Here is a 12,710-nt window from a genome sequence, read left to right on the forward strand (position 1 = left end):
ATTTTCAATTTAAAATAAATCAATGTAGTTAATAATAGTTAAGAAAATAATTCTAATATGTTATAAAATTAAAAATTACAATTTTTTGCTCATTCTGTTTGATTTAATTATTTGAATGAATGAGACAAAAGATAAATAGAAGAATATTTCTTTCAGCTATGATATTATAAAGTTTTTATTTGTATTCATTTTGTTACTTGATTAAGTAGGGTTTAATTAAAAAAGACAAAATTAAATATATTAATATAAATCATATATAATTAAATTATTAAGTAATTCACTGAATAGATATGGGAGGAAAGGAATTCAAAAAAATGAAGAAAGAGCTTAAGAAAGAGAAGCTCAAATAAAAGAGCAAGCATTAAGAAGATGCTGTTGATGAGGAAGTTGAAGATGAAATTGAAAACGAATAAGATGAAGATGAATAAATATAGAATAAAAAAGTAGAAAAGTAGGGTAAAAAGATAAAGAAAGATAAAAAGAATAAAAAGGATTTGAAAAAGGCTAAGAAGCAAGCTTAGGCTGAAGATGACGATGAAGAAGAATAAGAACAAGAAGAAGAAGATGAAGATCAAATTGAAGAAGAAGTTCAAGATGATTAATAACCAAATATTGTATTTGATGATGAAAAAGATAATGTAAAAATTACTTCTTCCAACATGAATAAATATTTGTCTGATGAATCTAAAGCCACTGAATAATAAGATGCTCCTACTTCTAGAGGTACATATAACATTATTTTATTTTATTGTAAATGAAACCCTAAAATTTTTATTTGTCAATATTTTAGCTGGATTCTTCTCAAATGATTTGTTTGACGATTTAGAAGTTTGCAAGCCTACTAAGGATGCTTTAAAGCAAATGAAATTCACAAACATGACTCACATTTAATCAAGAACTATTCCTCATTTACTTAAGGGCAGAGATGTTTTAGGAGCTGCTAAGACTGGTAGTGGTAAAACTTTAGCTTTCTTAATTCCTGCAATTGAAATGCTTTACAAAACCAACTTTGTTCAATCTATGGGAACTGGTATTATAGTTATTACTCCTACTAGAGAATTGGCTACTTAAATTTATGATGTCGCTAAATAACTTATGTTCTTCCACAGCAAAACCCTCGGTTTGGTAAAAATTATAAACACTTTTACTTATTCAAAATAGCTTCTTTTTCTTAGATTATATATAGCATAACTTTTTTAGGGTGTTTGTTTAAAATAAATTCATTTTAGCTAAGTTTAAAATAGCAGATTAAATAATATTTTTTTAATTAATAATTTTAGCTTATTGGTGGTGCAAACAGAAAGGCCGAAGCTATTAAATTGAAAACTGGTGTAAATATGATCATTGCTACTCCTGGTAGATTACTTGATCACTTATAAAATACTGCAGGATTTGCTTATCACAACTTATTGGGATTAATTATTGATGAAGCTGATGCTATTTTAAGAATTGGTTTCTAAGAAGAATTAACAGAAATTTTGAAGCTTCTTCCTATTGACAGATAGACTGTTTTATTCTCTGCTACCTAAAACAAAAAGATTGATGATTTAGCTAGACTATCTCTCAAATAGCCTATATATATTGGTGTTGATGATGTTGCTGAAACTTCCACAGTTGAAGGATTAGAACAAGGTTACGTTATCATAGATGCAGACAAGAAATTTAGATTACTATTTACTTTCTTATAAAAGCAAAAGAAGAAGAAAGTTATGGTTTTCTTCAGTTCTTGCAATTCAGTTAAGTTCCACTCTGATCTTTTAAATTATGTTGATATTCCCGTCTTGGACATTCATGGAAAGTAATTATTTTGCATATTAATAGACTAGTTGTGTCATTTAAATTTATTTACTAGTAAATTATAAAACTAAATTTGTTTTTTTAATAGATAAAAGTAACAAAAGAGATTAAATACATTCTACGAATTCTCAAATGCTACTTCTGGTGTATTATTGTGCACTGATGTTGCAGCTAGAGGTTTGGATATTCCTAACGTTGATTGGATTGTTTAATACGATCCTCCTGATGATACTAAGGAATATATTCACAGAGTAGGTCGTACTTGTAGAGGTGCTAACACAACTGGTAAGGCTTTGCTTTTCTTGCTTCCTGAAGAAAAGGATTACTTAAAGTACTTAAAGGCTGCTAAAGTAAATTTGAATGAATACGAATTCCCTGAAAACAAACTTGCCAATATCCAAGATTAATTTGATAAGTTGGTTGAAAGAAATTATTTCTTGAATAGATGTGCATTTGAAGCATTTAGATCTTACTTACATGTAATAATTTAAAATTTATTTATTTTAAAAATGAATATAAAATTTATTTTTTTAATAAAGTCTTACTCTGCTCACAGTTTAAAGGACATATTCGATGTTGCTAATCTTGACTTATAAAAGATTGGACGCTCCTTTGGTTTTAAGATCCCTCCTAGAGTTAATTTAAGTAATTATTATAAAAAAAAGGTATAAAAGTAATTAAAATGAATATTATAAAAATAATTTAGATGTTAAAGTAAGCAGCAAGACCTAAAGAAAAAATAAAGTTAAATAAATAAGTGACTCTAAGACAGGCAAGAAAAGTGGTTTTTAAGTAAAAATATGATTAATAAAAAAATTTAATTAATTTCTAATTTATAAAATAGATGAGAGATAAAAAGTTATTACAAAAGAAATAAGGTGATGGCAGACAATTTAGCCGTTGAACATAAAATATAAAAAATGTATAAAAATAATAATTAAAAAATAATAAAAAGTTGCCTCTTCACTAAGGCTATTGAAAATAAAATTAGATATATTTATAATCAATCAATACTCTCTAAAAACTCAAAATAAATATGATAATTTAATAAAAATAATAATTTTATTTGAGTTGTATTTAAAGTACATTTGTCTTTATAAAGTATTCAGTATTTTTTCTCTTATAACCTAAAATGCTATTTAGTTTTTTCTAAAAGAATTAATTCCTTATTTATAATTAACATATTTTATTTATTTATTAACTATTTTAATTTGCAATATTTATTTTTAAAAATTGTCCAAAATCAAATTATGCATTTTCAGAATAATAGCATGTATTGACTAATAAGCAAAATGCTTAAATAAATGTAAATTATTTTTGAAGATAATTTTAATTTATTTGAGTAATCTATGTTATAATGTTAAAAATTAATTTATCCTATAATTTTTACAAAAAATTTAGCTTTTTATTTATAATAATTGATTTACAACATGAATTACTCTTGATTTACTTTTCTTTTTAGAATTGCTTATTTACTCTCCTCAATTTATAATATCTGTCTATCTCTATGCTCTTTTAGAGTAATTTTAGTAATTAATAACAAATATTTCAAGTATTTAGTGACTTATTATTTTCTTAATTTCTCTTATATCCTTAATATATTTTTTTTGTATTTTTTATCAATTAGTAATAATAAAATTTTATTTCTTATCATTTATCTATGCACTAAAATTATAAAAGCTTATATTTTATTTACTATTCTTTTACAAGTGCTTCACTTTCTTGTATTAATCACAATATTACTCTAAATTTCTTCCAAGTTATTATCAATAAAAGCAATCAAAATAAATTAATTTTAGGTACTGCTTTAGAAAATATTGCTAATAATTAATTTTTCTTACTTAGAAATATTTAAATTTAAAAAATAATTATTATTAGAATTGCTATTCTTTTTGACACTACCCTATTTCTAGAGATAATCTATATCGCAATTTTAATTTTCTAAATTTCTCTCGAATAAATATTAAGTAAAATTGAAATTTTTAATTAAATAGTAAGTGGAGAGGGAACCACAAACTAAAGCAAAATTTTAAAAGTTAAGCTGCCTACAAATACTTTGATTTTTGTTTTTTTATTAAAAAGGTGTTTATTGTTGAAATCTTATAAAATTAAAATAAATTCTTAGCTTGATATTCTAATGAAAATAAATGGAGAGGGATCTTGAAATTGGCTAGCTAAAAAGTAAAGTTGATTAATCTTAGTTAGATATGAAATTACTGTTTTTGAATATTTTTAACAAAAATTATAAAATTTAGATACAAATATTTATTATAAAAATAATAGAAAGTTAAAAATTTTAAATAATTACGCGACAATAAAAAATTCTCTTAATTAAATATCTTTACTCTAGACTTATTTTAAACTAGATCAGAATATTAGATAGATAGATAACGAATAAAATCTCTTGCCTTACATTTAAATAATTTGTATCCTCTTAAATTTGTATCATTTATGCTAATTTACTATCACAAACTGACAATATGAAGCATAAGCTAACCAGGGCTAACAAAATAATCTAGAAAAATCAATTTATTTATCTATTTTTTATGATAAGAAAAATTCAAAAATCTTTTTCTAAATTATGATGTAATTTAGAGGAAATTTTCAATCAGTTTATAATTATAAAGTTTCGTATTACAATTTTTTCATACCAAAGAATTAAAGATAATTAGGTTATTTTTTTAATCTTTTATAATTAAAATTTGATTGTTAATCGAACATTTCTTTTATAATTTGAATAATGTATTGTACTTTTTGACCGAAAAAGGTAGCTGAGCTCCTCAATAAGCGATTAGAATTTAATAGCTTATAAATTAAATAAGTAATTAGTTTCTTTGCATATTCTGCTTTATTATGTTATCTATCCTGATAAGAGGATCTTAGACAACCAAAGTTTTTATTATATATGAAAAATTTATGATTATGCATATAAGCTCTTTCTCTAAGATTTACCTATTATTTAATTTCCCAATTAAACAAAAAACAGTTGATTAATTGTAAAAATAAATAATTCGCAACAACAAATATTCTTAAATATCAAACAAAATAAACTAAATAAAACTAAAAATCTTTTTCATTATATAATCTATAGCATACAAGCAAACAAACAAATAAACATACATACATACATTCATTGCTAAGTTATTTAAACTTACAAGCCACTAAAATTATTGATCAATATTTTCATAAGGATTTTTAAGATAGTTTTTCTTTAGCTCCAGAAACCAGCATAATTATTAGCTACTATACTAAATTATATAATAAATATCGCTTAGATTGATTTAAATAATTTAAATAGAAAAAAGTTTAAACAGGGTAACATTCAACATCAGACTAAGATTTAAATTTAATCATAAAATGGGGTAATTATGCTTTAGAGAAGAATAAGAACCAAGAGCTGCTTCAAAGAACATGAATCGTATGAGTTCAGCTAGCAAGTTGATAGATTAAGCACCTTCTAAATAAGTAGCTTATCGCTTTACAAATGATAACTTTGAAAATATAAACAATGAAAAAAAGTACTTTTACTCTATGTTTTTCTACAATAAAATATAAAAAAAAATACTCAAACTGTCTCATGTGAGCAAAAAAAAGAGTAACGAGCTTTCATTTTAGCACATTTAAAGATTGATAGCATCTCTTCAATAGTACATTTAGTATTTACAGACTATATAAGAGAAGTTTTAGTTGTATGATTAAGTTTATGAAGAGAGTGAAAAAGGTTACCTTGAGAGTGAAGCTTACTCTTTGAGTTTTGATGATTCACTTAGAAATTTAACCTTCCCTTAAAATACGAACCCGAATGGAAATGGAAGCATTCTTGGATAACAAGTTAAGAGGCTCACTCTTGCGAAAACAATAAGCTAAACAAATTAGGTATAAGAAGAGTCTCTTGAAACAGAAAATAATGAAAACATTGATAATAACCAAAGTACTCAATCAACTAACAATTATAATCAAATAATCCCTAAATTTAATCCTCAGGAAGCCAGCGAGCATCTATAATAGTAACGTATGTCTGCATTGAAGGCAGCACAAGATCATCACTAAGATTATTAAGTTGAAGAACATGAAAAAATTATTATTAAAGATACAAACAGCTGCAGTAGTGTGCTATTATATGAAATTGATAGCGAAGCAGAAAGAGCATGTAGCAACCAATCAAATAATATGCATAATCAGAATAAAGAAAGTGATCATTTTAGCCTTTTAGAAACAAATGAAAAGCACCTATAAACTATATATGAAGAATAAACTAAAGATAATAATTTCTTCAGTAGTAATGTCTTTACAAATAACTCTTAAATTTTTTTTGGTGACTCAAATATTTTATCTTAAATCTCCATCAATGATTTACAGAATGCTCTTCCTAATTATGAAGTCTCTGAAATATTCGGAAGAATCTCAGAAAGACTAGAATAGCCTATTTTAATTGTAGAAATGCATAAAATTTCATAAGAAAGTAAAGTTAGAGTTTCTTCTTACAGAATTTAGTTAGAGGTACTGTTTGAGGAGGGAGGCAAGAAACAAAAGCAAAGCTTTTTTACATAAAACCTTATCTAATCTGCTCCATCTTCAGAAAACTGCAATTTGGCAGATATAAACATAAATGAAATATTTGAATTCATGAGTGAAATCCATTTATCTAACTAATCATATACTAAATTTAGAATCACTGTTTACTACACCCCTATTAAAAAGGAAAGCCCTTCAAGAAAAGAAAGCGAAGAAAATAGTCCTCAATTAAAGTAGAAAAGCAAAAAATAAAATTTGTCAGTTTAGTCATCAAAAGAACAAACTTAATTATCAGATAGCTCTAAAAACCACGTAGGATACGGAGACGATAAACAAGGAATATCATCAGCATCCTCTTCCTCTTCTGGTTCCTCCAATAACAACTAAAAAAATTTGACAACTGCAATATAGTAAGATAACCAAACTCAAAACGACGATCCCAAATTTAACTCAAGCGAAAAAATGTTAGACTCAAAGCAAAGCGAAGAGATTAAATTAAGCAGTCAAGTGATTGACCTCAAAGATTACATGGATCAAGATATTTAATATTTAAATTTAAAATTTACAAATAAATCTATAAAATAAAAACTGAACTCAAACCCAATAAAATTAACCCTATAAATGAGGTTTTAGTTTGTATACGATTAAAGAAGTCTTGTAAACAATTTAATGAATAACTTGTGTTCATAAAAAATCATTTTAGAAGAAATAATTGTAAATATTGCTAACGAATACAATGGAAATGGTAAAAGCCAAGTTAGCAATAATAATAACAATAACAATAATACCAATTAATAACAAACAAATTAAAAATGAATTACTAATTAAAAAATTTTTCCTTTATTTATTACTTTTAAAACTGCAAAAAATTAATTACAATCAAACAAACTCACCATTCTTTATCTTTTTTTGGTAATCATCAAATCAAATGGTTTACCAATTCAAATAAATAAATTAGTTAATTTGTGATAAAAGTCCTTTTTAAATAATTTCTTTTCAATATAAAATTCTTTTATTAAATTACAAATTCGTACTTTTTTCTTTAAAAAATGTATATTTCCTATTATAAATAAAAGTATTAAAATTTTTAAAACAATTTTAACTATTTAATTCTTTATTTCAAATTAAATTTGCTTTTTAATTTTAAAATATTTTTTATGATTAATATTAATATATAAAATTAAACAATTTCAATAAAATAAAATATGTTTTTTAATTTTTTTTAAACTTTTAAAATTTAATATTAATATGTAATTGTATTTAATAAATAAATAAGTAAGTAAATAAGTAAATGCTAAATTTTTATCAAAAATTTTAAGATATTTTTTGAAATATATTTCTTTCTAGAAAAATTCTTTTTTTTTAAACACAAAAAATTACTGTAAAAGTTTATTAGAATGATGCCAGCAGCTTGCTGCTGAATGTAAACATAATAATATTTAAAAATGTTTACATTACTTATCCTTTAATGATTTTTCTATTGACCAAAATAAATTGGAATCTAATTTTATTTTAATTTTTTAATTGAAAATTTATAATTTGTATACAAAAACAAAAATAATATTATGTAAATCTATTCCAATTTTCAAACAAGCAAATAGAATATATCCTTATTAGCACTTTTTACATTTAAATTATGTTTTAACTCCTCGATCATTCATTCATTTCTTCGTCATCACAAGATTCAAATTCGCTGTCACTATCTTGTTCCATCTTGTTTTCATTCTTAGTTTTTTTATTATCTTCTTCATCATCAGAATCTGATTAGTTTGAGTCTGATAAATCAGCAAACATATTTCTGTTTTTTGCGTTTGCATTTACAGATATGTTAGATTGACTTGTTTTTACTTTAGATTTCTCTTTTTCTTTCATGATTTTTTTTTATTGTTTTGCACTCTTTTAGAAAATAGCTTTGACTTTCATAGGATCTTCTTCTTCTATGTGATTTTTAACAATATCTAAGAAAATTCCTGAGAAAGTACGGTTAGATGTACCTTTTCTGTTAGCAGCTCCAAAAACAAATTAATCAATAGCTTCTTCTACAAGTTCATTTAACTAACTTCTCTCAACTTCTTCAGTAACCTTCATAATTAAATCTTTGTTGTTGCTTTCTATAAGTTATTAAAGCTCTATAGCATATTTTTACTTATCTTCCTTATCTTTAAAAGTATCAAATCTGCTTAAAAGTCTATTTTTTTACTTTTCAGAAGGATTCATTTTTTCTTGGTTCATAGTAGATTAATTCAAATCCACTTGAGGTTTTTTAGATTTTTAAGAAATTTTCTACTTTCTTTTCTTAATCATCATCATTTTTTCTTTTATTTTTTACTTGTATTTAGTAATAGGTCTTCTTTTATTTTCTACGTCCATTTTTTTTCTTCTACACTTGATGCTTCTATGATTTAAATTAATTGATAAAATCCTAATAAAATTTTAATATCTTTTCAGTCAAAACAAAAGTGCTACTTATTAGCTTTAACTATTTAATTTTAACTCCTATTTTATAAAAATGAAAAAATTGGTCATTTCATTAGCATCAATTAAAAAAGAAAATAAAATAATTTAACTTTTATTTATTCTTACTTTTATTTCTACTTTATTATTAAATGGTTTTCCATTTTATTTGTATTTTCAATATATTTCTAAATGCAACATCAAGAAGTAATAAAATTTGTTTTTGTTTATTCTTTCAAGGTGCTCTATATTACTGAATCAAGAATTTAATTTATTTATTTGTTTATTTTCTTCTTAAAATTATTAAAACTTAAGTAATACATCAGAAATGAATAGAAAAAGTAAAAAGAATTAATTTTATCTGATGATTTATACAATTTTTTTTTCAAAGAAATAACAAACTAAATACAAAAAACTAAAAAATATTTGTGTCAATATTATGTATAAAATATGATGAGAAAGACTCTATGTTTCTATATTTTTGAAGTTATATTTTCGAAACAAATCTATTACTAAATAAATTTATTTATATCTAAAATATTTATTTAAATTTTATATTATAAATTTAGCTTTTGAACCATCTCAAATTAAATCTTTGGTTAGTGTGCATTTAAAATCTGTATCATAGAAACTCAATTTTTAATAATAATTAAATTATTAAAAATATTAACTCTAAAGTAAAGTAGTATTTAAGATCTAATTAGCAGAGCATAAATGAGCGTATAAGCTGAAGAGAGCATTTGCGACATATTTGTTAAAATTCTGTAAAATCCTTATTCATAGTGTGGAGAAAAATATAGAGCCATTTTCGAGCTTAAATCAATTGGAACTAAAGAATCTGTTTAATGTTTGATTGATAATTTTAACAATTTAGATAATTCTGATTTACTCAAGCATGAAGTAACTTATGCACTTGGCTAGATGTCTGAAGAATATCGCTTTGTAATTAAACCTTTCTTAATTTAATGCTTAGAAGATTTAAATGAATACCCTGTTGTACGTCATGAAGCTGGAGAAGGCTTGAGTAACTTTGCTTCTGATGATGATGAGTTACTTCCTATATTTTAAAAGTACTCTTTAAGTGATGTAAAGGAAGTTGCTGGAACTTGCTAAATTGCAGTTGAGAAAGTTCAGACTTACAAATAATTAAAAGAAAAATATGCCTTAAAATATAGCAATACTAGAGAACCAGCTGCTCCTTTCTAAGAGTAAGACTTGGATTAAATTTTAAATCTAAATACTCAAGATGAAAAGTAAAAGTTTACCTTGAATGAAAAAATAGAAAATATTGTATTTTCTGCTACTACTAGCTTATTCACAAAATATAGAGCCCTTTATTTGTTGAGAGACAGAGCTGATGAAGCAAGTATTTTGTTACTTGCAAAATTCCTCCAAAAATAATTCTGGGATAAAACAAATAATCTCTTCAGACATGAAGTCTGCTTTGTACTAGGATAGTTAGGTGAATTAGCTTTAGCCTCTGTGCCCCAACTTAAAATTACAGCTTTAGACTAAGAAGAAAATGAAATTGTCAGACATGAAGCATTGTCAGCATACTCTTCTGTTTCTGATGATTCTGAATTCTTAAAACAGTTTGTTAACGATGAAAGTAGAATTGTTAGGGAAAGTGCTATTGTAGCTTTAGACTTAATTGCATACTGGGGCACTGCTTCAGGATGTTGTTGAAAAATTAAAATAATTATTTTATGTTAAATTAAATTTTATTTAGTCATGAAAAATTTATTTTAAAATTTATAATTTGTTGATAGCTTTAAATATTTTTATTATATTTATTTTTTCTAAAATCTTAAATTTTTAATCATTAATTAGTCTTCTAATTTTTATAAAAATAAAATAAACTATTACACTCATAGAAAGTATATAGATATAAAAATTTTGAAAGAGAAGTTTATGATAGATTCAAATCAATTAGAGTGTATCATTTTAAGAATATGCAATCTAAGATAACTACTTCTACTTATTTCGCTTTCATAGAAATCTGGAGAATGTATTCTCAAATTTTCTTTACTATTAAACGAATTTAAAAAATAGAAATTTCAAACATATTTAAAAAATTTAATTAAAAAAATTTCTACTTACACAAACCAGCAATTAATCGAATATATTTTTTAAAGTTAAGTAAATTTTATTTTGCTATTTAAATTAAAGAAAGTCTAGTTTGCTTTTAAAAATAAAAATAAGTTATATATTATTTTTTTAATATTTATTTAAAAATAAAGAATTAAACTGTTTCTACTAATTTTTATTTTTAAAATTAAAATATTTATTTTAAAAATAAACAAAGAAAAAAGTAAAAGAAATTAATAAAATCACGTATTAAGATAATTTCAAAAGAAAATAATAAGAATAATAATGTAATAATAATATACAAAATTCAAACAATAATTAATAAATATATTAAAAGAACTAGATCAATTAATTAGAAACATAAACTTTATTAAAATAATTTTCAATTATTATTTAATCTCAATTTTATATTTTTCAATTAATGAATTTCAATCATAGTGAAGTTTTCTTCTTTTTGTACAGGCATCAATTATGCATGGTTTAATGCAGTAGTAGATGTAGTAAAAGAGAAAGAGATAAGTAGAAAGAGCTAAAATCATAATTATACTGGTTGAATAGAACCAGTAATAGAGATAGTATCTTATTCCTTTCAAAATAGGATTTATTACTAGTGAAGAAGACTATATAAATATACCTACATCTTATACTTTTATAATTATAGCTTGCAAATCAATTAAGCTATTAGGTAGCTTCTCAAATAAGATTTGATCTATTTCATACTGATTATCATCTAATTATATATCTAAAATTCTAAGCAACTTTGTACCTAGACTTGAAAATATACGTTCTAAAATATTCCTTTTTTTCTAGTTTTAGTTGAAATGAACTGTTCTTTTCATTTCAAGGCTATCTCCATTTCTATCTAAAATAATTATTTCAATAGGGACTACTCCTTGGCTAAATCCTTTATTTTAAAGATCGAACAAAACTAAACGTAGGTTCATTTAGTAGGATTCACGTTCGAAGTAAATTTCTTAACGCTGATTATGAAGGTGAATGTTACAAACTGTCTTCAAATCTGAGTCGATCACTGAGAAAGAGCTTGTTTTTGCAGATTCCTACTCTTTATCTTAATTATTAACTTCATGTACCTACTTTTAGCTAGTGTTTTCTTAGTTTTTAGTATCATTACCAGAAGTTTTTTCGTTACTATTTGGGGTTTTCAATTCGCTATTGACATTTTCTAGTCTTTTGACTTTGCTAAGAGTTTACTATTCATTGAGATTTTAGCATATTCTAAACTTGTGATCCTAATTAAAATAGAAGCCTAGATAGTGATCATGGAGATCTTTTTGAAAATGCAAAGTTAATTCCTATTGCATGTTAGGAATCAAGAAATAGTAAGCAACCAAAAATATTTAGATTGCCAACAAGAAGCAGCAAAAGAATGTAAATGCTTTTCTAATCATAAATGTGCACACAGAGACCAATTTAGGACCTCCGAGGCGATCAAATATATTGTATAGAATGTTTAAGAAAAAATCAAATAGATTTTCAAATATTTATAGAGCCATCTATTTTTCAAAAAAAACTTTTTAGTCTTTTGAAACTCAATCAATATCTCCCTATTTTATATACTTTTATTAATTCTTTACTTTTAGTAAATAATATTAATTTTTTTATTTTCAAATGCTGTGTTAAAAATTTATCTTGTGTGCGGCTTACCTTAAATAAATAAACAATTGATATGCAGCTTAATATTATATGCATTTAAATTGACTCAAAAAAGTTGAAAATAATGATAAAAGTTGACGGATACTATACTTTTGCTTTATTTTAATAAACGAAATCTATCGTCATTCCTTTCCTTATGCAACATTAGTAATAATAAGTCACTTAAATTTTTTAATTTAGTT

At 23.9% G+C, this 12,710-nt stretch overlaps 5 protein-coding genes across 5 annotated transcripts; 2 read left to right on the forward strand and 3 right to left on the reverse strand. All coding sequences in view use genetic code 6, as the record gives it.

Moving 5' to 3' along the window:
- Window positions 1–290: 290 nt before the first annotated feature.
- On the forward strand, window positions 291–2,701 carry TTHERM_00497150 (DEAD-box ATP-dependent RNA helicase; the record flags this gene model as incomplete). The annotated part of the gene is made up of 7 exons (XM_001027904.1): window positions 291–723; window positions 791–1,125; window positions 1,281–1,798; window positions 1,886–2,276; window positions 2,337–2,442; window positions 2,504–2,589; window positions 2,642–2,701. The coding sequence occupies 7 exons, from the start codon at window positions 291–293 to the stop codon at window positions 2,699–2,701; spliced, it is 1,929 nt and encodes a 642-aa protein (XP_001027904.1).
- Window positions 2,702–5,154: 2,453 nt separating this feature from the next.
- Window positions 5,155–7,128, forward strand: TTHERM_00497170 (hypothetical protein; the record flags this gene model as incomplete). The annotated part of the gene is made up of 1 exon (XM_001027906.3): window positions 5,155–7,128. One exon carries the CDS (start codon window positions 5,155–5,157, stop codon window positions 7,126–7,128), a length of 1,974 nt encoding a protein of 657 aa, XP_001027906.1.
- Window positions 7,129–7,965: 837 nt separating this feature from the next.
- On the reverse strand, window positions 7,966–8,682 carry TTHERM_00497180 (hypothetical protein; the record flags this gene model as incomplete). Its single annotated transcript, XM_001027907.1, has 1 exon — window positions 7,966–8,682. The coding sequence occupies one exon, from the start codon at window positions 8,680–8,682 to the stop codon at window positions 7,966–7,968; it is 717 nt and encodes a 238-aa protein (XP_001027907.1).
- Window positions 8,683–9,767: 1,085 nt separating this feature from the next.
- On the reverse strand, window positions 9,768–10,200 carry TTHERM_000497199 (hypothetical protein; the record flags this gene model as incomplete). Its single annotated transcript, XM_012801046.1, has 2 exons — window positions 9,768–9,823; window positions 10,032–10,200. The coding sequence occupies 2 exons, from the start codon at window positions 10,198–10,200 to the stop codon at window positions 9,768–9,770; spliced, it is 225 nt and encodes a 74-aa protein (XP_012656500.1).
- Window positions 10,201–11,282: 1,082 nt separating this feature from the next.
- Window positions 11,283–12,368, reverse strand: TTHERM_00497200 (transmembrane protein, putative; the record flags this gene model as incomplete). Its single annotated transcript, XM_001027909.1, has 1 exon — window positions 11,283–12,368. The coding sequence occupies one exon, from the start codon at window positions 12,366–12,368 to the stop codon at window positions 11,283–11,285; it is 1,086 nt and encodes a 361-aa protein (XP_001027909.1).
- Window positions 12,369–12,710: the final 342 nt, after the last annotated feature.

Source organism: Tetrahymena thermophila (assembly GCF_000189635.1).
Source record: "Tetrahymena thermophila SB210 genomic scaffold scf_8253815, whole genome shotgun sequence".
In the NCBI taxonomy this organism is placed as follows: Eukaryota; Ciliophora; class Oligohymenophorea; order Hymenostomatida; family Tetrahymenidae; genus Tetrahymena; species Tetrahymena thermophila.